Raw genomic sequence first — 24,796 nt, 5'->3', positions numbered from 1 at the left:
CCTGAGGCCTGACCCTCCGCGCTCTTGGCAGGACAAAGAGTACGTCATATGATGGACAGTACTTAGAACCAATTAGAACGTAAACAGGGGTTGGGTAAACCAGGGAGGGGGCGGACGCGGAGCGCACCGGAGGGGAGGATAGGGCAGGAGGAGGGCTCTCTTCACGTGTGGTGACCTGGAACGTCAGGCCTGAGAGGTGGGTTTGTGGCGGGCGGGTCCTCCTTCCTCTGGTTTCTGCCAGCTGCTGGGGTACGAGCACGTGGCCAGGCAGTGACCCCTGTGGGGAGGCCCGGTCGGGGGCATGTGGCCGGGTATTAACTTATGTAGGGTAGTGGGGAGCCCCGTGCAGGGAGCATGGGGCCAGGGCACTTACCCCTGATGCTGTACAGAGTGGAGAGCCTCAGTTAAGCAGGGACCTAGTCCTCAGCGGTACACATCAGTAAGGACGATGCTCAGAAAGAGGTTGATTAAGTGCAGCATTAAAAAATAAACGTTGCCAGTTAACAAGCTACTGTATTTAGGAAATGCGCAAACAATGTATCCTTACTTATGGGTGTCGGGGAAGGAGAGATGGCTATTCATAAAATCCTCTAGTGACCACATCTGGAGCCCTGCGAATCAGTGGGTATGCATCCACTGCTACATGTTTGTAGCTATACATAACAATTTTGTATCTGTGCAGGACTCGAACCATATTGTTATAGGTATTAATGTATCATCTAGCACAATGAGACACCACTGCTTATTTGAACTTCTGGGTTTTATGTGTATTGTTGCTATGCTGTATATGTGTATAGACTATCCTTTAGTCTTTGTCATTATGCAGGAAAACTAAAATACTCAAAAATAAAATTAATGTGGGTACCCAGAATTTATAATTAAAATTACTTTATATAAGCCTAGTATCGGAGGGGTAGCTGTGTTAGTCTGGATCTGTAACAGCAACGAAGGGTCCTGTGGCACCTTATAGACTAACAGAAAAGTTTTGAGCATGAGCTTTCGTGAGCACATCTGATGAAGTGAGTCTGTGCTCACGAAAACTCATGCTCAAAACTTTTCTTTTAGTCTATAAGGTGCCACAGGACCCTTCCTTGCTTGTATAAGCCTGACGTTGACAAATAGGTCAACCAAAAGTTAACTGAAACGGAAATAAGATTTTTTTTAAAAAAGTATTTCTCCTTACATCACACCGATGTTATCGTAATTCCTTGCAGAAAGAGACTGAACACTACAAATAAATAAATGAAAATGTGGTATTATAATCTTAGGTAGTGCACTTAAGTTATTGTTACTTTTAGTTTGGCAGGGAAGAATATGACTGTTACTATCATACTTTCTTCCACAGAGCTGAATTCAGCTCTGGTGTTAGCAAATGTATTTCCATTGATTTACAATTGTTTTCACAAGGCTTGAATTAGGTCTATAGAAAGTCTAGGTGCTTGTGCATTCATATGTAAACATATATAGAAATTAGTGGAAAACACATAATGTCACTGTATCGCTCTCCTATGGCCAAATAAGGGTTATATTGTGTACCAGTTTCCAGTATTTAGTCCAATCTCACTTTAAATTATTCAAGCTGTTGTTTTTTCTTTCTGTGTTCATCCTAATATAAGTTTCTTCCTTTACTTCATGTTCCTTTTAGTTTTGACTGGAGTGGATGAAGACAAATTTTGAAAAATAAGGCAAATGATGTATTAAGAGAGTACCCTGTTTTTTAAACTCTTTCAAACTGTTGGAACAGAAATTGTGTTTATGTATGTATCTGTGTTCTCTAGTAACAAGAATGAAAAGGAACAATTGGAAAAGTAAAGAAAATGAAGAGTGGAGCAGTCGCAGACAAACCTGCAATCTCAATTACCACAGAAGACGCACCCACTGTAGCTTTACTGGAAGGCGAGCATACACAGCTTAATACTTTATCTGTAGACTTTAAGGCAATTACAAAGGTAGTTTGGGAGAAGGCAGATTGGAGGAGAGGGGTTTGGTATTTCCTAATTAGTTTTGGTAGTGTTTTCTGTAAAATGGGTATTATTTCCCATATTTTACAAACTGGGGAACTAAGATAAAGTTCATAGGGACACTGTTATCTTGAAATCTAGCCCATTTCTAAGGTTAAATAGTATTTTACATATTATACGTGCATTTTAGAGTCTTTCTGATAGTTTTTCCAGCATTTCATTTTTTTCTTTTTTGCCCTGTTGATGAGAGAGATTCACACAAATAGCAGAAGAAACTGACTAATGTGTTAAATCTGCAAACATGGACCACTGTATTTATTGTGACTGTTCAAATGGAAAGTTAAACGTGTTTAAATGTTTGCAGGATTGCACCCTAAGCCCCACTATGTGGGGGAAACAAGTTTAAAAAGGGGTTTCAGATGGAAGTGATTTTTTCTTTGGTGGTGGTGGTTGTTCTTTAAATAACCAGTTCAGTCCCACAGATCAAGCCAATGGTGGAGACAAAATTAGCACTAAGAAGTTCCTTGGCCCTAATCCTGTTCTCAGAACACTAAGTCATGCTGTCTCTAAACCAGCTTGACTTACTGCTTTCAGAATGACAGGTTGTAAGATCCATTACAGAACTTAGGATGAATATGAACATGGTGAATTAATAACACTATGAAGGTAATTTTAAATCAAATCTTTAAAAAACCAAGTGAATCCACCTAAAGTGTGGACTTTGTCAACTTCAAATAGGTTACTTCTGTGTTAAATTTTTTTTTTTTACTTTTTGTTATTGTTAGAAGTAATTATCTCTCACCTCTTCAGTTTGTTTGTTTTGTGCATTTCAAAACACTGGGTGAAATCCTGGCCCCAGGGAAAACAAAAGTCACATTAATATCAGGAGGACCAAGGTTTAACCCATAATGTCAGTTTCACTGTGGATAATGCATGTCTTCCTCTCTTATTTCTGTGGGTCTTTTCCATAACAACGTGAGGTCAGGGATAGAGCAAATCACGAAAATTGATTTGAAAACTCAGGGTAGTTGTATTTTTAAAAAAAAAATGAATGTAATTTCAGCTAACATTAAGTAGATTTTAAGATCATGGTGACATGTTAATGTTTATATAACACGTTGAAGATGGCATATTACTATTTTCACATTGTGTGTTCATTCTGTGTACATATTTGGTATCTGTGTACCTATCTGGTATGTACACGTGTGCTTAACAGCCTTACAAAATTCTGTTCAGGGAAAAAATCATTTTCAACAAAGCAAAATAGCTTTTTTCAGTAGACTAATCTTCATGGGAAAGGTGTGTGAGGAGACCTTGTGTTTGAGTTAGTAAATTTTCCAGGTGGTTTTGCAAGCCAGATGTAACAATGCAATATTATTGTCAGGTATGAACAAGAGGAACTATGGAACTCACTGAATGCAGGCACCAGCAACAGCAGATCCACTTCCAACGTCTGTCATAGCTCTCCAGCGCCTGGTAAGGGACCATTGTACTCAGGAGCCAAAAACCAGCACCTAAACATTGCATAAAGATTGAATAGGCTGTCATAGTTTACTTTGTCTCTCTAATATCCATATCCATCTGTGGCAGATATCTTTTAAAAGTTTTGTTATTGAAAAAGTTATGTTAAATAAACAAAGACAAATCTAACAATACAACAGATTCTTGCAGGATGGGAGGATCAGAGCTTGGGCTCCAACGTGAGCCCAGAAGTCTAGACAGCAGTGAAACAGCCTTATAACTGGAGCCCCATGAGCCCAAGTTGGCTGGCATGGGCCAGTTGCAGGTTTTTCTTTGCTGTGTACGTAAACCCTGAGTGGGCCAGCCCCGTCCACAATTGCAACGTGATTATAGGCATCTATGCCTTTAATTTGGGAAGTGTAATTAGGAAAGGGTGTACGGGGAAAGGGATTGCTACTTTTACGTTTGGGCAGTGTTCAGTTGTCCATTATTCTTGCCACAGCGTACAAATAATTTTTGTCAGTAATGTGCCGTTTGTAACTCGTTTATGTTAAAGAAGAATCGCCATGTCTTAGTTCTGAGAAATTTGCCTCTTTCAGTAATGTGCCTTTTGTAACTCATTTATGTTAAAGAAGAATAGACATGTTTTAGTTCTGAGGCATGATGTTCTTTGCTTTACGATTTCTATTTGTTGAATTCAATCTCCATTACTTCTGGTTTCCATCTCCGTATCATTGTGATGACCTTTCCTGTTTAGACAGGAAAAGCATGGTCTAGCTTTTGCTGAGGTGGTCATTAGTATAACCAATCCCTCCCCCAATTTGTGAGCTGCCACTGTGGAAGCAGAAGTATCCAGTGTCCTTTTTGACTTGGAATCCCCAGAGTGGCTGTCTCTTGGCTGCTACTTTGGAATTGGGTGAGGTCATAGAGTAATAAAAAGGTTTGCTCTCAATCTGATTTTGTTTGGTATTTACCCTTTATAGAGCTGCCAGGATTTTATTATGACCCAGAAAAGAACCGCTATTTCCGCCTGCTCCCTGGACATAATAACTACAATCCTCTCACTAAAGAGAGCCTCCAGAACAAGGAGATGGAGTGCAAGAGACTGAAGCTCTTAGAAGAGGAGGAAAAGCAAAAGAAAGTTGGTTGTGTCACTGAAATTGCTTTTAAACTTTGCTGTGCTGCAACTTATATCACCAGAATTGGCTACAAGTCATAAAACCCTCCAGTTTCACCTTTAGTTTAATCACCAATAATACTAAATATCAAGGCCAAATATTAAAACATTTGTCCATTCTCGCCCCCACCTTCCATCCCACCCCCAAAAAGTGAGGAGACTGTGTTAAGATGGAGTTATAGTTGAATCTACCTAATCAGTAATTTAGGGTAAAATGCATTACAGAGAAATTTTAATGATCTCAAAATCAAGTATGATAAGGAAATTCACAGTTAAGGTTAAACTTAAAACCTTAAATCCACCCTGTCACAGAGTTTTCAAACAGTTTATAGATAAAATTCACTAAAATCTTGTGCCCGTGCATTTGAGTTCTTTTTTTTTTTTTTTTTTTGTGTATTAACCATTATTTTTTCTGGTTGTTGTGGAATTCTTTATAGTAGAACATTGTGTTCTTCAGACCTGCTGAAAAAACTTTTTTCTTGTTATTCTTCATAAATTATGATTAATCCTTAACACTAATTCAGCTATAGCTTGAGGACAAGATTTTAGTGCCTTATAGGTAGTCTGATGTTTCTGTTGTGTTCTGTTACTGCGATCAGGGAAAAAAAAAAAGTCTGACTTACCGTGCTAAATATCTTAAAAAGCCAAATTTTAATTTAATTTTTTGTTTCTTGAATAGGTTTAATCTCGCTGAGAGAATTGATTTTGTTTTGAAAACTTAATGTTACAGTTTTGGGCCCAAATATGCCTCCTTTCCTATAGAGTCACACCAATGCTGACTACATCAGTGGCCTAGTTTTCTCAGGCACTGTGCACTTGCAGGTGCCATTAATCTTCATGGGAGGTATGGGTCCATGGTACCTCTGAAAATCAGTCCTTTGGTGTAGATGTCTAAATGGGGCACCCAAGTCTGAAGACAACCCCAATTATTTGTTTGATTAAAAACTGAACTTCACTCTATGTTGAGGCTACAAAATGGATTTTAAAAGCCTGGTATGTTTTGCTTTGGTCCATCTCTGTCTGCTATTCTGTCTTGCTTTCATGAGCACTGAAAGTATTCAGTCCAAATGTAAATTGGCAAATGGAAAAGCTAGGCTATTGCAACATTAAGGTTGCACAGTTAGAATGAAAAAGGAAATGCTAAAGTTTCTATGGCAGCATTAGATGGCCTATTGTTTTTCAGATACAAACTTGAGACGTTATTTTGTAGTGAAAGTAGTTCCTGAGTTTTGAACCACAAGATGAGCACACAACATTGAGCAAAAGTTTGATAACTATGTGGAATTCAGTAGACAGAACAGCTTTTGATTAGTTTTGTGTTTAGAAAGAGCCAAATGCTATTCTGGGAGTCAGGAGGGAACTGATCTATTGATTATTGGGATATTTTGATGCATACACCTTTTCTTTTTTTTTTTTTTTTTTTTTAGATGTGTGAAATGTTTTGTTCTCTTTTGAAAAAACACCTTTTAAATACCTGGGCTTGGTACTAAATTGTTCCCCAAATATCACAGAGTTGAAGGGAACATGGGCTGCTTTTGATTCTGTGTGAGCACTTAACTGTGCACTTTCATTTGTTCTTTTTTCAATAGAAAACATCCAGAGCTGGGTTGAACTCATCACTTGTCTTACGCAAGAGGCAGTTAGGTTTACTCAGCTCTACCAATTATTGTAGGTAAGATCATTTTGAATCTCTTTTTTACCCTATAAATTCTGACTGCTAATGCATCTTTGTCATTAATCTGTAATATACCCTGCAGTTCCAGTAAGGACCAGAGCTGGGAAAGCATCATTAATAGATACCAAAAAGGCAGTATACATTTTTGTAAGAGATCCGATTGTTTTCTGTACAGGTTTTCCATTACATTTTGTACAACACGTGCCTGCAGAATGGCTCTGTAAATCTTCCCTGAATTACGATGCAAGAAAATATTTTCTTATGATCAGGTTTTGAATAGTTCTATTGTGAAATCTCCCATCTTTAAATACATACTGTCCTGCACTTTATAAAGTTATTGCAGCGTTTTCCGTTATATAAATACACTTAAATGGAGCTAGTCTACATGAGATTGCTCTTTTGCTTAACTTTCCTGGCTTCAGTGGTACAAGTGAGGATGCTACTGTAGACAGTGTATCAGCCAGCAACCTGTCTTTCACTGTTGAAGTTGACTGGGAAATTACAGTGGTGGGACAAGGATGGTGTGTATACAAACAAGGGCCCCAAAAATTGTTTTTGGTGACATCACGAGTCTTTGGATCTTAATGTTGCTTGTGTTATACATGGTGGGGCACCAGTTGCCTAACCTGCAGAAATAAAGGAGCATTTCAGTGCCTTTTACCCAGCATTTCATTGGCATTAAATATCAGCCTAGCTCAACATGTTTTTCTTTATAGATTGGTCCATGAGTTAAAGGTGAACTGCATGCAGAGGAGGAAGGTGGAGATTCAGAGCCCAGACTCCTCAGTTACTGGAACCAACAATTTTAAATTAATAGTGGTATGTGATGGACACATGCTTTAATTTTTAAGGCTGAGAACACTTGACTATAGTTATTTTCTTGTGAGCGCTAGGATTTATAATGACAGGTTATGTACAGTGGGAAGTGCTTTCCTTCATAGCAGATTGTACTGGCATTCTCCAACCATACAGAACGTATTCCAGACTTCGGGAGCTCTGGGGCCAGCTAAGTATGAATACGGTATCTTTTCCCCTAGAACCTTTCTCCTTTAAATTATCTGCAGTGACTGATTTCCACTCTTTTGGTGGAATGAATAAATTCTTGGGTCAGATACTGCTGTCAATGACATACTATTTATATCGGGATAGTGCTGAAAACGTGCTGCGTGCTTCCTTAATATCTAGACTGAAAAATGTACAGCCTGCAAAGACAGGTGAGGGGTGGGAGGAAAGATCATGAAGATAATTGGCAAGTTTCCTGATGAGAGAGGAGGTAAGGTAGGTGGGTATTATGGAGTATAACAAAAGGAGGAGGAGAAAGGGAAAGGATGAGATTAATGGAATGAATGGAGGTGGAAGCAACAAGAGTGACAAGTCTGTGATTAGAGCAGAGTTTATATAGTCCAATAAAGTCAGTGTGGCTGTTAAGAGTGACATCATGAGTCTCTGGATCTGAAAACTGCTGAGGCTCTGTTGGTTGCGGGGAGAACTTCTGGTAGGAGAAGCAACCTGGGAACCTCCCCTACATGGAGTCCTGGCTATGTTGATGGGCGTGGGGAGAAGCACTAAAATATCTCATTCCATGGCTGCTGCTACGACTGATGCAGTGGTGTGAAGCAGCTTTTATCTTACAAAGACTGCCTCAGAAAAACCTGCTGATCCTGGCCGTGTGAGTGAAAGCTGTTGAAGCCAGTAGTGATACTGAAAATTTCTGCTGGGTTGAAGGAGAGCAAAATCTGAAACTCAGTACTAGCACTTTGTTTGCAAGGGCACCAGTCTGATGCAGTAGGGGGAAACGGAAAGGGTTTTCCAATGACTGAAAAAAATCTACATTTCCACTGAATGCAAAATTCTTTATGCAGAGCCTGTTTACACACTGGGCTCTGTACTTAACTGATCATAGTTCCTCATGGCAGCCAAGATCTATCCACAGTGCCGTGCCAGAACTCAGCCAGTAGGGGTCAGTGTTCATTGTCATCAGCTGTTGAAGAGGAAAAAGCATACATTTTAAATGTTTTTCTAGTGAATCTCTAGAACAAACATGACCATGCATGCAGTGTCTGTAGTCTGAACTGATAACAGGTGGTGGTGGGAATGTACAATTAATCGATTTCTCATCATGGAGCCTAAAGCCAAGTCTAATTTAATTGCCCATAGTGATGCACTTATTTTGCAGGCAGACGCGGCTTGTGAACGGATATTCACTGTGAATGATGTCGAGCATGGAGGGTGTAAATATGGCATCATCAACCTCAGTGGCTTAGGGAAGGACTCTCTCACTGTGGAGATGTACGACAACCTGTACTTCACAAACCGCAAGGTACCGTTCATCACAGGCTTTCCTTCAGTTCTGAAACTCTCACAGTGTTGTAACCTGGGATGTATGAATGGAGATGAAAGAGGGGACGGGGCAGAGAATAAAAAGAATCCAGGAAAAAGAGATTGGGTAGATGCAGACTTTGCAGACTGCAGCTCTGATATTGCTGAGTTGCTGTTGAAAAGCAGCAAGTCCAGTACCTTTCAACAGCTTGAACATACATCTCCACAGGATTACTTTTGGCAGCACTTGGAAAGAGAAGCTTTGAGTGATTACTTCTGCAGATTTAATTGCTCTGTTTCTTCGTAAGAAAGCAGGGAAACATGCCTCTCTTTAAATGGGAAGAACTTTGTTGCATTTAGTCCTAAATCTATAGATGTCCAGTTAGTGGAGAAAAAGTGCCTAACTAAAGAGCTGTGCTGAATGGCCCCACCCAGGTTTGGAGGGTGTGACTTTTTTGGGTGCTAATCTTTTTCTGCTTCATGAAAGTGCTATCAAGAGGCTAAAATGCCTGTATCTCTTTATTTGGTTAGTCATTTTCCAGGCTGTTTTTCTTGGCATTTCCCAGTATGCTAAGGGTAAGTGTTTAATTTTTTCAGAGTTATGTGACGTGTTTGAAAATGCTCTTTTCTGAATTACACAGGAGACAGCAAGTTTTGTTCTGTCTTGAGATTTTCTTTTCTTTTCTTTTTTTAAGGTGAATTCTGTGTGCTGGGCATCGCTGACTCATCAGGATTCTCATGTTTTATATCCTTTTGAAAAAATAAAGCAAGCAACTCTTAGGCTTGCTTCTGCTAAGCAACAAATTGCTTCAGAAAACAGAACATAAAAACAGCCGTACTGGGTCAGACCAAAGGTCCATCCAGCTCAGTAACCTGTCTTCTGACAGTGGCCAATACCAAGTAACCCAGAGGGAATGAAAAGAACAGGCAGGCATCAAGTGAGCCATCCCCTTTTGCCCATTGCCAGCTTCTGGCAAAGTGAGGTTTAGGACACCATCCCTGCCCATCCTGACTAGTAGCCACTGATGGATCTGTCCTCCAGGAACATCTCTAGTTCTTTTTTGAGCCCTGTTTTTAGTCTTGGCCTTCACAATATCCTCCAACAAAGAATTTCACAGGTTGATTCGTAGGAGCAAGAAATCTCAAGAACCTCCTCAAAGAAGGGCTTAACAATTCACTGGAAAATAACCAGGGAGGACTTAAAGTTGAAAGAAAGTATGTTATTAAACCATAAATATTCATGACAACATTCAGATTTATTATAAGTCAAAAGATAAGACCCCTGCCTCCAGAATCTCCCAATTTAACCTGTAGAGTTAATGCAATGAATAAATTACATCTGATCACTTTTGGGTAAAAGAAAGAAATAGTAGGTATGGCAAAATGAAGGCCTGGGGGTAGGAAACCTCTTGAGAGAGCTTTATAATGTGTTTTTCTTTTGTGAATCCATTAGGGAGTCAGGTTTGGTATTGGCAGTGCAGAATGTCTTACTGAAGATTAGTAGCAGAATAGTGCACAAAAGGTGCACATCTCTACTGAAGGAGGCTGGGTGTAGGGGAGGGACACAACAGGCAAAATGTGAAAGGAGCATGGAAGTGAAGTTGTTGGCAGATAGGGTATGTGCAATGATATTAGTCAACCAGAGACTTATGCTGTGTCTACACTACAAGATAAATTTGAATTTAAGACAGTTAGCTGGATGTTATCCCATGACCGTCTTCACTGTAAATACCATTGGCTCAATTTTGGGAGCAATAATATCAAGATTACCATATTGCTGTTACCTGACAGGTGTAGTGCCAAGTGCAAATCAGAAGTTCGATTAAAGGCCAGTGTGGAAACGCCATGTCTTAAAATCGAATTTATTAGTCTCAAGAGGTGTCCCGTATGTAATCCACAATGCGCCTCACTGCTCTGCTCTGGCCACTGCTCTCCAGTTAATTAGGTAACAAGAAGACCGTGAATTTCAAAGCAGGAGCAGCAAGCCTGTGGCTGTGGGCTCATGTTTGTATGAGAGCCTGAAAAATGTCTTTGCTATTAGCTCTGTGAGCGCATCTATCCATTACAAATAGGCCCTGCAGGGAGTTCATGGTTCTGTCTCTATGCTTTTTTTTTTTCTGTGCTGCCTGGCACCAGCCACTGCACCACATGGCAACAAGGCTATTGTGGGGGTTGTTCTTGCATAAGATGCCAAGAAACTTTGTCTCAGTGATTCATGTTTGTGTGCAAACCCCTTTCCCTCCCCTACAGGCTCCATGCGGTCAGGGTCTTTCCCATGCTTAGCCACATCATGTGGGTAACCCCCAACCCTATAAAAGGATGTGCCTGCCATTCAGCGCTGAGCATGCTGCCAGGCAGCTCCATGTCTTAGCTTGCGCACAGTTAGGCCTCCAAGGTGGGGAAGGATATCCAGGGGTTTGCAGCCACTCGGGGGAATTGTCCCCAGTGGCTCAGATACTCGGGGAGAACCACTTCAACTGGCTCCCCACTGAATTCCACCCACCCTTAGCATGGGACCAGTGGGACTTGCAGACCCCAGGGGAAGTCTCCCTGCAGCAGCTAAGAAACTCGGGGACTTGCTGCCGCCAAGGGGAAGTCTCCCCCGGCAGCTAAGGTAGTCGGGGGGAGGGGGGTGCTACTTCAATGTTCCAAGCGGCTCTGCAGCTGCAGACCACAGCACACCCCTCCCTCATGCACACCCTGCCAAAAATATTTTTGGGAGCTTGCTGTCTATTGCAGACACCTACTGGTTTGATATTTCTGTTATAAAATCTTTTTGCTAACGTCTCCTCCTGTCGTCATGCTTTGACTCCCTCAGAAATGGGGTGTGGGGTGCTAGTTGAGATTCCTGTTGCATTAAAAGCTCAGTGTATGAGATTTCACTGCCATCACCCACGTTGGCATTATTTGCGTAATGCAGGGAAAGTTAGGTTTTTTTTCCTTAGACTTTTCTATCCTCTTTCTTCTCACTTTGAGAATACAGTCCGGGTCCGTCTATTATTTTCAGGGATCAAATGCAATGATGGGAGGGCAGACAGTTGAGACAACAGTTGTTGTACAGAAGCTTTATAGTGCACCTGAAAGCCAAAGACTCACCCCTCAGTAACAATCTTTTCTGAAAAACTTTCCTATCTTCTCTTTCTTCAAGCTTTTTGGGGTCCCTGTAGTATTTTCAAAAAAGTCCAAAATCTTTTTTTCCTAGACTTTTCTATCCTTTTTCTTCTAACCTTGAGAATACAGTCAACATCCCTGTACTATTTTCAGGGATTGGATGCAGTCGGGGGAGGGGGGCACTCAGTGTATGGCCAGTTGAGAATTCAGCTACAGAAGAAAGACATTTCTGTAAATTTTTTGCCATCCCTTTGGACATTTACTTAGCATGGGAGGGGAATGAACAAAATGCAGTGTGGGAAGATGATATGAAAGACCAGCGAACATAGCCAGAACGCTACAGGGATGAAACTGTGGGATAGGTTCCCACAATGCACTGCTGCAACAGTTGATGTTTGCCAATTTGAGTGTGGCAGCAATAAGTCAAGTTTTTGAGGGGCACATGGGGAGTGAGGATGGTCAAATTCAAACTTATTAATTCCAGAATTACAAAATGGATATTAATAAAGTTTAATTTATCTCATAGTGTAGACCTCATCATAGTGTAGGATTTCGAAGACCCTTGAAGGAGAGCATGAGAGCTTAAAAAATTGAACAGAATGCAGGAGCAGAGTGTTATAGTCATGTTACGCAGCGAGGAAGAGGACTTTTTAGAGTGGTGTTTCAGATCTGCAGTGCAGCAAGCCTGGAATTTTCACTCTCCCCCGCCTACCTGATCATAATTCCATCACACTCAGTTAGAAAAACAACTTTAAACACTGCCCATACCTGCCATTACCTCCAGAGGGCAATGTGATGCAACCCATTTGTTTTCCACTAGAGAAGAGAGACCTAAAGTAGTTTGGAAAAGGTAGTTCATGTCCTGACTCTCCGTTCTTTATGTAGATGATATCATTTAATGACTGGAAAGAGCAAAGAAGATTTTATTATTCCACCCACTGTCCTTCCCGGTTGGATAACATTAAATATTAAAACTGGAATTTTAGAGCTACAGATCTTGTCTTCTAATTCCTATAACAAAAGAAGAATTAACACCTCACAGCCCTGTGAGGAGACTTATTTCATTAGTGAATGTAGAGGATGTTGGAGAGGTGCCACTGAGGAACAAAACAGTATTTATGTCAGTGTTTCAGAGGCCTGTCCCCCTCTAGTATTTTTATGCAATGTGTGCCACTTCTGGGAAGAATCTTGGTTTTCTTTAACAGCCTTCAGCACGCTGTGCCTCATGGGGATAGCAGAAACTCCAGGCTGTGCCAGTCTGCTTCCAGCATCCTTATTCAGCAACTCTAACCCAGGTAGAATATTTTTCTCTCCTGGTTGTAGCCTAAACAGGGCCTAAATGAGGGATGATTTCTATGTTTGCATTTTCTAATACTTTGAATGTCTTTGTAAGCATCCCAAGAATGACTATTAAGATTGTGTAATGAAGCCCAAGAACAGTTTTTGATAGTAATAGCTTTAGGAACTAGTTAACAAGAATAGTTTATGGCACCAGTTTATGTTGTGACTAACTATAAGGTAGTTGGCAGAAAATGCACTAATCTATAAATTAAATATTTATTTGTAACTTTTCCTGTGTACGTTATTTGGTTTTCCGTAATATATAGCACTTGGCTAGATAGAAGTTTGAGTGAGCATGTCTTAGGCTATTTGGTCTGTTCAAATGGAGTGAATGAGTGCAAAATTGTTCTCCAAGATACGACCTGTTCCAACAATAATTATTCCATCAATAAACATTTGTGGATTACTTGAAATGGAAGAACTCGTGTAAATTTCGCTGCTCCTTTTCCAGTACTGATCTCCCACCCCCAGCCTATCACAAGCACTGTGTATAGTGTTCAGTCATATGACTATTAAAGAGAAGAGGTTAAAATAAATTGGCTTTAATCTGATGGGTATGGCTACATTCCTATATATTTGTGCTGTTCCTTTTCATAAGAGTGGAATCTCCCTTATGTCCCCATTATGCTGCTCTCTCCTGCTAGTGTCATTCTCTAACCTTGCTACATGTCTAATTTTTGTGCCTTATGCAAGTTTGGCCATGGAGAAATTTACATCAGAATTGTCTGAAGACAAACATGTAAAGCAGTTTGATGAGGGAAAAGACATGAGTTATTTCCAGAAGCTTTTTAAAAACACAGTCACACAGAGCTAGTGCTAACAGGATGGGTTGCTGTTTGAAGACTGTAGGTGCTTGACAGAACGACAAAGATAGTTTTAAGGCAGTCGTCCTCAACCTTTTTCCATGGAAGCTGTCCATATCACCTTCCCCCCAAACTGTGGTTAGAATCCAGGGCTTGAGGCTGGAGCTGTGTCCGGGAATGGGGCTGCAGCTGGTGCCCAAGCTGTAGCTAGGGCAGGACTGGAGCCAAGGAGGGGACAGAGGGGCTGAGTGGTACTCCCTCCTTGGCCCCTGTGGGGGCTGGCCCAAGCCCTGCTGGGCCACACTGAACGCTCTCCCCCTCTCCTTATAGGGCCATGCCCCACAGTTTGAAGACCCTATTCCAAGGTCTTTTGGAAATCACTTTCTTCAGATATGTAATAATAAGATACGTAATAAAATGAGGGCTTGGTGAAGTGAATGAAACCTGCACACATAGGTACTGGCACTAGATTGGTTTTGAACTAGGTTGGGAATTGAGGGAACAATACAAATTTCATATATTGCTCTATAATTAAACTTCGGTCATGCAGCAGCCAGGGGACAGTGTAACATGTTCAAAGCTGTGTTTGTCCAAACAAGACCCTTTGTTTCATCTCTCCCCTCCCCCCATAATTTCACTGCTCAGCATGCTACTATTTGAAAACCTTTATAAATTCTCAGTCAAGGAGAGAGACGGGGGGCCTTTGGCTGTTGGAGGAGGCAAAAAGGCATCCTTGTTCCAACACACTTGCACTAAAGCACTAGGTATACCTGTTTTTAATAAACTTTGAGAAGGTGGGTGCGTATTTCCTTTACTGTTTTCCCTCCCTTTCCCCATAGTCATACTTGTGACTATAGAGTTGTTCTCATGGCAATCACTCAACCATCAGGCAGTGCAATTTTCCATTTCCCAAAGAGCAGAGTGGGTAACAGCAGGACTGTAAAAGGGTAGGTTAGTGTTCTGGAAGAAGAAACCCTGAATGCTATAAGAGGCACCAGCGGCCTGATTAAATTTTCTCGGGGTACAATTAATTTGAAGCTTCTTCCTGCATCTCCTTGTGTTACATGGAGGCTTCACAGTTCTTGTCCCTGTTGCCGCCCTTAGGAGACCAGCCTGGAATGCTGTGCAGCTTCAAGATCTCCACTGCATGGTCCTGTGCTTGGTGCTTGAACCCTCAAGCTGATAATTGCTTCAGCACAGGTAAGCAAGAGTGTATTTTTCACCTTCTCAGGGGGGAAGATCTGTAACATCATGACCTCCATGCGCGCTGTCCAAATGACGTCCGTGTGTGTGTTTTATCTTTTTCAGGTCTGATGCGGCGAGTCCTTGTGACCAATGCAATGACTGGTCATCGGCAGACATTTGGGACAAGCAGTGATGTACTGGCACAACAGTTTGCCATCCAGGTAGAGAGAGACAGAGAGAGAGATGGATGTTTGATTTTTTTTCTAGAGAGACGTACACACTGCTGATTTTGTGGAACACCATGACAACTTTGGTAGCTGTTCAGTAATAAAGTAGACAGTGTTGACAATGTGACTGAAAATGGAAACATCAGTAAAAATAAGCTCCACTGTTTTCAAGCTCAAATGGAGATGTTAGGCAGATGGAGTGGGAATCAGTTTTGCAAAATAGAAAAGAATTAAAAATTAATTGGGGAAAAAAAAGCAAGGAATTATAAATAAGGCTTTACGTTCATAGTGTCTGTTGTGTGTTTGTGTGAAGTGCTTTAAGATGTGAAGTATCAGTATTGCTCCCATTTTACAGAAGAGGAAGGGCACAGAGAGATTAAATTACTTGCTCAGAGTCAAAGTTCATGGCTAAAGTGGAACCAAGATCTAGGACTCTCCGCTCCTGTTCCCCAATCTAACCACAAGACTAAGTTTCCATTGCTTTTTCACTGCTAAATATTAGAAAGCAGAAAGTAAGCCCTGAGTTAGCTGCAATGTTTTGCAACAAGACTATGCAGTTCTGGTTCTTGTGATTTTCCATGTACAGTGAGTGGTATTATTCTGGCACTACAGTGAAGAGGCGTCTTTTTATTTGAACCCTTCCTGTGAAAGTGGTCACAACAACTGACTAGAGATGCCTGCACGACCCTGTTAAATGTTACCAGTCTAAATTCCTTGCATGTTTTGATGCATCTAGACTCCAGTACTGTACAATGGCTGCCGTTCGGGGGAGGTTTTCAGCATTGATATTCGTCAGCGCAGCCGGAGGGGCCACAGCTGGAAAGCTGTCCGTCTCTTCCACGACTCAGCAGTCACATCTGTTCGCCTTCTCCAAGCTGAGTACTATCTTATGGCAGCGGACATGGCTGGAAAGGTAACTTCTTTTTAGAAAAGTTAGATTGGCCCGTGGCAAGGTCCCACCCGAGACCTGAAAGAGGATGCCACCATCTTTAGAGAGCGTATTAGTTCTTTGTCCCTTGACCAATCTGTCAAAGTTTCCCAGCTCACTGGTTGGTCAGAAGGAAGTTATGAATGGTTTGCAGATATTTGTATTCTCTGCTCTTTACTCCGAGATACTTGAAGTGTGGCCATGCCTACCCTAGCATCTTCGTTGGTATAACGCACATTGCTCAGGGAAGTGAAAAACACACACCCATGAACAATGTAAATTACATTAACAGAAGTACCAATGTAGGCAGTGCTGTATTAGCAGGAGACCATCTCCCAACAATGTAGCTGCTGCGCCCATTGGGGCTAGTTTAATTATCTCAATGGGAGAGCTCGCTCTCATCAGCGTAGAGAAGCCACAGGAGCAAGCTTGTGGCAGCTCAGCTGCACCAGTACGGCTGGGCTGCTACAAGCACCTTAGTGGAGAAGACAAAGGCCATGTCTACAACTTCTGCATCAGCACGGAGCACTGGAACAGCCACTGTGTGTGCACACAAGAACTTGGAATTCTGCTGGGATTCCCTGACCCTGCTTGCTTGTCAGTGGATCATGCCAGCAAGTCTGATGCAGCTCCTTCTGAGCAACTCCACAAGAGAGGCTTCCGGAGCACAGAGATCCAGTAAGAAAGAGGTTTTGATAATGAATTAAAGGAGAACAAGGACATATAGAGAATAAAAGGAAAAGAGGAGGTGGAGTTTATGGAGGAGGTAGAACAGAGAGGAGAGGCAGAGAAGGCTGATAAGGAGTGAGAGAGGCAGAAAAATGCAAAAGTTCATTTTTCCTTTGACTTCTAGCAAAGTGCCAGTGTGGCATATGGTGCCACAAAAGATGTATTCCACTTCTCCAGCTAGCTAGAACTTGTATCACTCCCAAGAGAAGGCATTACTAATGCTTAGCACTTCAAATTCACGTCACCATAGGTATGGTACTCAAAATGTGAAAAATTCACACCCCAAGTACCATAGCTATGCTGGTTTAGTCCCTGATATACATAGAGCTAAGCTGACAGAAGAATTCTTCCATCAACAAAGTTACTAATGCTCTGGAAATAGAGTTCCTGCAGCAGTGGAAAAACTGCTTATATTGCTGTAGTCTTCATAGAATACTAGAACTGGAACGGATCTCAAGAGCTCATCAAGTCCACATCAGCAGCACAGATAGATATGGTATGGCTTGGTTGCTGTAGTAATCCTGGTGTAGACATGGCCTTATTAGTTTAACTTACAAGGCTGTGGTAAGGAATATAAGTAAGCGGTGTTACCTTCTTTTTACAGATGAGGAAACAGAGTATGAGTGGCTTGCCTAAAGCCACCCAGCTAGTCGGTGGCAGAGCAAAATTAAAGCTCAGTCCTTTGCTCAGTGCATTAAAAACAAATGGAATCAGGCTTTTTGTAAGTGGTTTCTCACAGCTAGTATCTTAAGCCAGTGCTTCAAATAAATGTCCACTTGTATCTAGGCGGTAATTCCAAAACTTAAGGAATTTACTTAGGAGTCTGTAAGACTTTGGCCACCTACTCCTTTCTCTCCCTGTCACCAGCAGCAATGGTCAGAAATTGCCCTGCTTCACTAAAATGTCCTTTCTTCTCTTACCATTTCCACTTGCAGATAAAACTATGGGACCTGAGAGCAGTGAAGTGTGTGAAACAGTATGAGGGCCATCATAATGAACATGCTACTCTCCCTTTGCAAATAAATGAGGAGGAAGGTCTTGTTACAGCAGGTGTGTCAGCTTTTCTGCACTGCATGCATGTTTGGTTCCTTTCCCCAGGTATGTGGGGCAGCTGTAGAAACAGGCTATTGGAGATTATGTGGGCACTGCTTCCTTTGTGGCTTTGGCAATAGCCTTATAAACCATGAGTGTGCAAATCAAAACAAAAGTTATTTGGATGCACATTAATTATGAGGATGGCTCTCTGAGTTACAAAAGGCATACTCCAGCCAGTTGGATTTCTCAGTCAGAGGTCAAGACAAACGTTGGAAGAAAAAACGGAAGAAAGTGAGTGGTAAGTGTCTGATTTAGAAGTAATAAACACTGTGCTAAAACTCCTCATGAACCCATAAAAAGAGTAACATAAAAGGATGGTGGTCCTGGAAGGTTGCATTAAACAGGAGTATATTGGGTCTTTGATACCCAAAGAACACAGTAGGATAAAGGGGAATGTGATGGGATGCATACCCACACAGGTTCTGTAAGGTTTAACGTGGACCTGAGAAGTCAGTTAAGATACCTGTCAGCAGCTGCGACAGAGAGAGAGAGAGAGAGAGACGTTTAATTGATGATGAAGCCCAACTGAGGAAGGGCTGGGTTGAGATTATGTCAGGATGCTGTTCTAGGGGGGCAGCAAAGAGTCTGAAGGAGTACGCTTGGCTGCCAGATAAATGGGTCCTTGGGTTTGAGCCTAGAGTAGAGGAAGGGCCTGATTTCCCCTACCACCCACCAAGTAAGATAGGGTGAAACCACCTATGGTGAGGGTGCAAGGACAGCAGAGTTCAGGAGCAAGAACTACAGAGCCCAGAGACAGATGGAAGACTACAATAAGGTAATTAGCCTACAGTTTGGTTGTACTCTGCTACCCTAAAAAGGGCAGGCATAAATATTAGCTGACCAGAGAGCTGAGTTACAGGAAGACACGCTATTATGGTGACAGAGCACCAAAATACAACGGGTATAACATGCCTGGCCACCAAGAGGTGCTGCTTCAGTGAAGGCAACCCTTTATAGGGCTACAGAAACACCAAGATATTCGTGAATGTATTCATTTTTTCTTGAATTTTCCATCCACAGCTCAATTACTGTAAGATTTTCTTTCCCCCATTTTAATGTATAACACAAACCTAACAATGAGGATACTGCTTTGGATAGTGACATGTTAAGTGCTGTGTTCCCTGATTTTTTCTTTTTTTTGCAAGTTTGCCTGCAGGTATTTTTATCCATCCCACTGTATGTAGAGTAAAATATTGGAATCACGTTTCTCATTTTTGGAGGGGCTCAGAGGCTTTTCCATGGATTGATGGAGATGGGCAACCATTCTTTATCCTGTAGAGTATTAAATACCTTTTTCCTCTTCTGGGACCAGAATTTTTTGAAGATGGCTACGACCATTTATGTTGAAGCATTTCCTTGTCCTGATCTTCAGTGCTTTTCTCTCCCTAGTTGGTCAGGATTGCTACACAAGAATCTGGAGTCTCCAAGATGCCAACCTACTCAGAATTATTCCCTCTCCTCACCCGGCCTCCAGGGACTCCATCCCAAGTGTGGTGTTTTCTTCAAGACTCGGAGGCAGCCAAGGAGTTCCTGGCCTGCTCATGGCAGTCAAGCAGGATCTCTACCACTTCTCCTACAACTCAGATAATCCATGTTATCTCCAGACGAGGGCTATGGATTCTCCAGTCCTCTAAGGTGACTCTGGAGAGAGCTGTCACTTGTGGTTTCTTACTGTTGTCATAGCATTAATTCACATTTGGGTGCTGCTCTGCCTGCTCTGTCTGTGGAGTTTTGAACTTTATTCAGCAGGTTCACCAACATTCTACTCTAGCTGTTGTATATCTGCCAGACAATTGTAAATAAAAGTGGTACAGTGACAAACTACTCATACAGATGCTGATTTTTTTTTTTTGCTTTGTTTTTTTAAATTCAGCTCTGAGTTTGGAAGGAAGGATCATTTGTGGGGTCTGATTTTTCACCCCTAGCTGAAACTCCCTGGCAAAAGTTACACAGAAAAAGCTGGCTCACTCTCCAGTAAGGGAGAGAAATGAAAAGGGAATGGGAGGGGAGCACCCCAGACAGACAAGGAAGTAAGGCTGGTCTCTAATACCTGGCGGAAAGTGGTAAAACTGAAATAGTCAAGCCTCCAGGATACAAATAGACCTTAGAGATTACAGTGACTCACTTATATTTAATATCAGGAGTTTTCTTCACCCCACAGAGCTCCACATTCACGGCTATTTTGTACAGAGTCTTTCTAGGACCACTTACTTGGCTTCTCTAGGCCCCTTTCTTCGATACACTTTGCATTTTCTCCATCCAGCATGCTGTCCCCTCTTTTCTATGTCATGGTCTTTTTGTCTTCATCTTTCTCATCCACACCACCACTGACTGCTGAAACACAAAACTCTTTTCCTGCTAGAACAGTGAAATATTAAAGAGAATGCTTCCTTTACTGGGAAAAAAGTCACTCCATGGGAGTGTGGTGTGCAGAGAAATGCTGGTGAATAATGTACATAATGAGGTCCTCCCTATCTTTCTCATTTGTAAAGTTTTTGCATATAGAATGAAAAATTCTCAAAATAATATCACTGAACAGATACTCAATTAATTCTTCTAGTTACGTGGTCTCCTTGTGGTTGTTAGTTGAAAATATTTTCAGTTTGCATTTTATGCTATTTCGTTACCTACCTGTTCTGCACAATTTCCAAATGTATATGATTAATCGTCTGTGCTTTGTTGGTTGGACATCTAATCAGGAAACAGAAATAGGACTGTAACTAATTAGCTTGGTACAAATGGTGACTGTTACTAGCTGCAGTTCACTTGAGAATTGCTGTTTGGAGTATTTGAAGTTTAAAGTGTCCTTTGTAAAAGCATTTTTGCTAGTACACCTGAATATCTCAAATGCACAGAAAGCAAAAGACAGATTATGAACACCACTGAATCAATATTTTTGAATTTTTAAAGCAGTATATGTAATATTCCCACCACCCACTCCCACCACACACATCCACATGTCCCAATTCTACTACAGACCCTTCTCTTTTCTGTAGGGATAAGAATCCCGTAATATTTGTGTGTACCACTGATGTGGGAACATGAGCTAAAACAGGCGTGGCAGGAAGGCATCTTGTTTTTTTTTTCTGCTGCTTTGTTTTCTCCCTTTCAGGCAAAGCCCATTAACCATAAGAAGCTTATTTGCCATGTCTGCTGTTTCCGTGAGCTAAGCACTCATGATGAGCCTCTGCACATTCATTCATCCTCCCCTGCTGTCAAAGTGCCTCCAGCTAAGATTTCTAATTAAGCTTGTGATGTGGGAGCAGAGGAAGTGCAGGATTGGTAGTGTAGGGGAAGATGTGATCCAGAGTGCAGGCCGTTGCCAAGGACCCTGAGAAATGACTCTTGAGCAGCAGTACCTAGGTCCTTAAAGCCACTGGAAGGTAAGACAGTTAAGGAAAGGTTATAATGCCTTCTGACTGCAGAACAACCTGCTTCTTTTGCTCTGATGTTGCAGCAGAGGGACTGAGGTCTAGCAGGAAAGTCTAAAATGCCCAGACTCAAGTTGGTTCTCTGCTGTTCAGAAGGAATGCTTGTTCACTCACTCCTTTGTAGAGTCCTGCAAATCTATGGATTCCCACTTTATATCTGCATCTCCAGATCGTGGTGGGATGTGGATCCAAGTTTCATACTTAGTCCTGCAAATCCACAGACATTCGCAGGTGTGGATTCGGCTGTCTGCGGTTCATTTGTGCAGATGTGGATAAAATTATATCCATGCAACGCTCTACCTATATGGTATGGAGAAAGACAGACTGAGCAGCAGAGTATAAAAATTTTCCCAACACCTTTGTCTAACATCTCAGCCTAATAATCCTCATGAAAAATACTGCACTGCTACGCTAGCAAATCCACACACTTCCACACTTCCTGTGGTTGTTCTCATTTGCCTTAGGAATTGTGGATGTCTGGTGATCAGATCAAGCTCAATATGGCTAAACCAGAACTCTTAAACTTCCCTTCCATTATTTCCTTTCTCGGTTGCAATGGATACCACCGTCATCCTGCCTGTCACTCTGGCCTTTAGCCTCTCTTTAAGTTCTTGCCTCCAAACTACATCTATATCCTATAGATTGTTTGTTTCTGTATAACAATGCTCTGGTACAACCTTTTCTAGCAGTCCACACGGCTAAAACTCTTGTCCAGGTTTTCATATTGCAGCTGTATTACTAAAACATTCTTCTTTCTAGCCTTGACCAACACAGCCTTGTCCCACACATCCATTCAGAATGCTGCTGCAGAGAACTTTTCAACCCTGTCGCTTTGACCCTGTCACCCTCATCTTCAAATCCCAGCACTGGCTTCTCCTTCTGTGTTGCATTCTATTTTATATAGGTTCTGACACAGCATCAAATATAAGCTGCTTGTCTTTCAGGGCCTTTGTTGTGTATCTCCTCCTTAGTGATCACATTTCATTTGCTGTCAAGCTGTTGGTGCTTGTGTCTGATTGATCCATCGTGCCAGTCTTGATTGCCCACTCATTAATTTTTCAAACATCTTTTCTCCCATCTCAGGTTGCCTTTCATGCTTGGGAGGGACTCCTTATAAACATCCACAAATTACTTCATGATATTCCTTCAAACTCTACTTTGCCGTTATGTCTTCAAAAAGTTTGATAGTTAAGCTGCTGGTATGCGGACACTGCAGCCTGTCGTGCTGGCCAATATTGTCTCATTGTTTCCTTGTGCTCCGCTGTCTGTATCTGTGCATTATCTTTTGTCATGTACTGTGCTTAGATCGTCTGGTCTTTGGAACCAGTGGCTGTCTTTGTGTTGTGTGTTTGTATGGCACCTAGTCCAGTATAGCCCAAGTATAGAGCTTGTAGGTACTGGAATCTTAGAATTGCAGAAAACTAGAACTAGAAGGGACCTCAAAAGGTCATGAAGTCCAATCCCTTGCCCTCACAGTGGGACCAGGCACCATCTGTATCATCCCTGTTAATCATCTAACCAACCCCTTCTTAAATAGGATGAAGTTCAATAAGGACAAATGCAAAATACTGCACTTAGGGAGGAACAGCCAGTTTCATATATACAAAATGGGAAGGGACTCCCTAGGAGGGAGTATTGCAGAAGGGAATCCAGGGGTCATAGTGGGCCAAAGCTGAGTATGAGTCAACAGCGTGACACTATTGCGCAAAAAAAAAAAAAAAAAAACGCAAACATGATTCTGGAATGCATTAACAGGAGTGTTGAGAGCAAGACATGAGTAGTAGTCATTCTGCTGTACTCTGCTGAGTAGGCATTGGAAATAAATTTAAGAAGAGGTTAAATATTTAATAGGGATTATATAAATGGTGCTTGGTCCTGGCATGAGTGCAGGGAACTGGACTTGATGACCTCTTGAGGTCCCTTTCCAGTTCCAGTATTCTAAGATTTTATCTCTCCAGGGGTGGAGATTCTACAACCACCCTAGGCATTTTATTCCAGTACTTAACCACTCTGAGTTAGGATTGTTTTCCTAATGTCCAACCTAAGCTTCTCTTGCTGCAATTTAAGACCATTACTTCAGTTACAATAAATCAGTGCTCTCTCCAGTCAAATATACATTATTTCCCCAGCTGAAATTAACCTTTTTGACGGCTGTAGCCACTGCTATCCACTCTTCTTTCCAGCTCCAGTAGCTCGCATCTTTATTCTTCCGCCTCTTCGGTGTGCCAGTTTCCTGTACATACAGCAGTGGCTGCAGTTACTCCCTCCCTCCCTGTTAAAGGAGCAGGAGCCATCATTTGCTCCCTGCCTCCCTGTGCCTTACAAAGAAGGAACAACTCAAACTTTTTCTGGTGCTGTCCTTCCCAGCTGGCTGCTATCCAGTGCTAGTATAAGGGCATGTCATAACAGCACAACATTTTCCAGGGACTGAAGCAAAGAAGTTGGCCCTAGACCAGCAGCAGCCCATGGCCAGGCAGGACCATAGCTGATGTCTGTTAGGGAGTGGGACTGCACTGATGCAGGAAGTAACCAGAAATTCTAAGAACCCCTCTAGGTTTACTGATGTGAAGAACGTTGCAGACATCCGGTGGTTGTTCTGAAGGTTATAGCTTCATTTCAGTAGAGAACAAATCCATCTTTGTTACTAGACTCAGAGGGGTTAACCATCTTTGTTAACTTAGTAAAATATGTTAGTGTGTGTGCCACAAGGTACCAAAAGCAACCTATGATGCTTCTCTGGGCCCTGAGTGAGACTCCTCTTTTAGCACTGAACTCTTTAAGTCACACAAGGAACACAGAAAAATGGCAGTCCCCAAAACTAAGAGCTACAGAAATGACAATGTGAGCATTGCTCCTACTGAGTGCAACTAAAGCATTTCTTGGTTTGCTTTTTCTTCGCTCTCTGCATGCAACCCCAGAGAAAAGTCCTAGATGCAGAAAAGCCAATGGCAAAATGCATTAATGTCAGTGGTTCTCCTAATATAATCATTGCTCTGAATTGTAAGCCCAACCCTGTAAAATGCTGCATGCCCTCACGTTCTGAAAAATGCGTACCCAAGGACTGACTCCAATATCAGTTCAAGCTTCCTGGCCTCACACATTAGTGCACTGCACCACATTTAGGCCTTGAAAAGTAAGGAAAAGTGCATGGGCTAAATTTGAATACCACTATTTAATTAAATATTTGCTAATGAAGGCGATTTTTAAAAAAATAAAACATTGCCCTTTTGAGTAAACGGCATTCTTTGTGGCAGGTACCATTTCAGGCTGACTCCTGCAAACACTTGTATGTGTGCCTCACTTCAAGCAAGTGCGTAGTAAGATGGAAGTCAGATCGCCTACTCAGGCTTAAA

At 41.8% G+C, this 24,796-nt stretch overlaps 1 protein-coding gene across 3 annotated transcripts; it reads left to right on the top strand.

Moving 5' to 3' along the window:
- The first annotated feature begins 119 nt into the window (after positions 1-119).
- DCAF4 (DDB1 and CUL4 associated factor 4) lies at positions 120-19,836 on the top strand. 3 transcript variants are annotated; one of them, XM_074997129.1, is made up of 15 exons: positions 120-196; positions 1,779-1,896; positions 3,346-3,437; positions 4,406-4,563; positions 6,189-6,271; positions 6,991-7,093; positions 8,451-8,594; positions 9,125-9,169; positions 9,289-9,338; positions 12,920-12,999; positions 14,953-15,048; positions 15,157-15,254; positions 15,997-16,173; positions 17,853-17,967; positions 19,402-19,836. In XM_074997129.1, exons 2-15 carry the CDS (start codon positions 1,787-1,789, stop codon positions 19,644-19,646), a joined length of 1,596 nt encoding a protein of 531 aa, XP_074853230.1. In that variant the 5' UTR covers positions 120-196; positions 1,779-1,786; the 3' UTR covers positions 19,647-19,836. The 3 variants fall into 3 exon arrangements, with proteins under 3 accessions (XP_074853230.1, XP_074853232.1, XP_074853231.1); XM_074997130.1 differs by lacking the exon at positions 120-196 and adding an exon at positions 358-625; XM_074997131.1 differs by lacking the exon at positions 9,125-9,169.
- Positions 19,837-24,796: the final 4,960 nt, after the last annotated feature.

The sequence above is a fragment of the Carettochelys insculpta genome, chromosome 6 (genome assembly GCF_033958435.1).
Source record: "Carettochelys insculpta isolate YL-2023 chromosome 6, ASM3395843v1, whole genome shotgun sequence".
NCBI classification, from domain to species: Eukaryota; Metazoa; Chordata; order Testudines; family Carettochelyidae; genus Carettochelys; species Carettochelys insculpta.
This window is presented reverse-complemented; position numbering and strand designations above follow the sequence as displayed.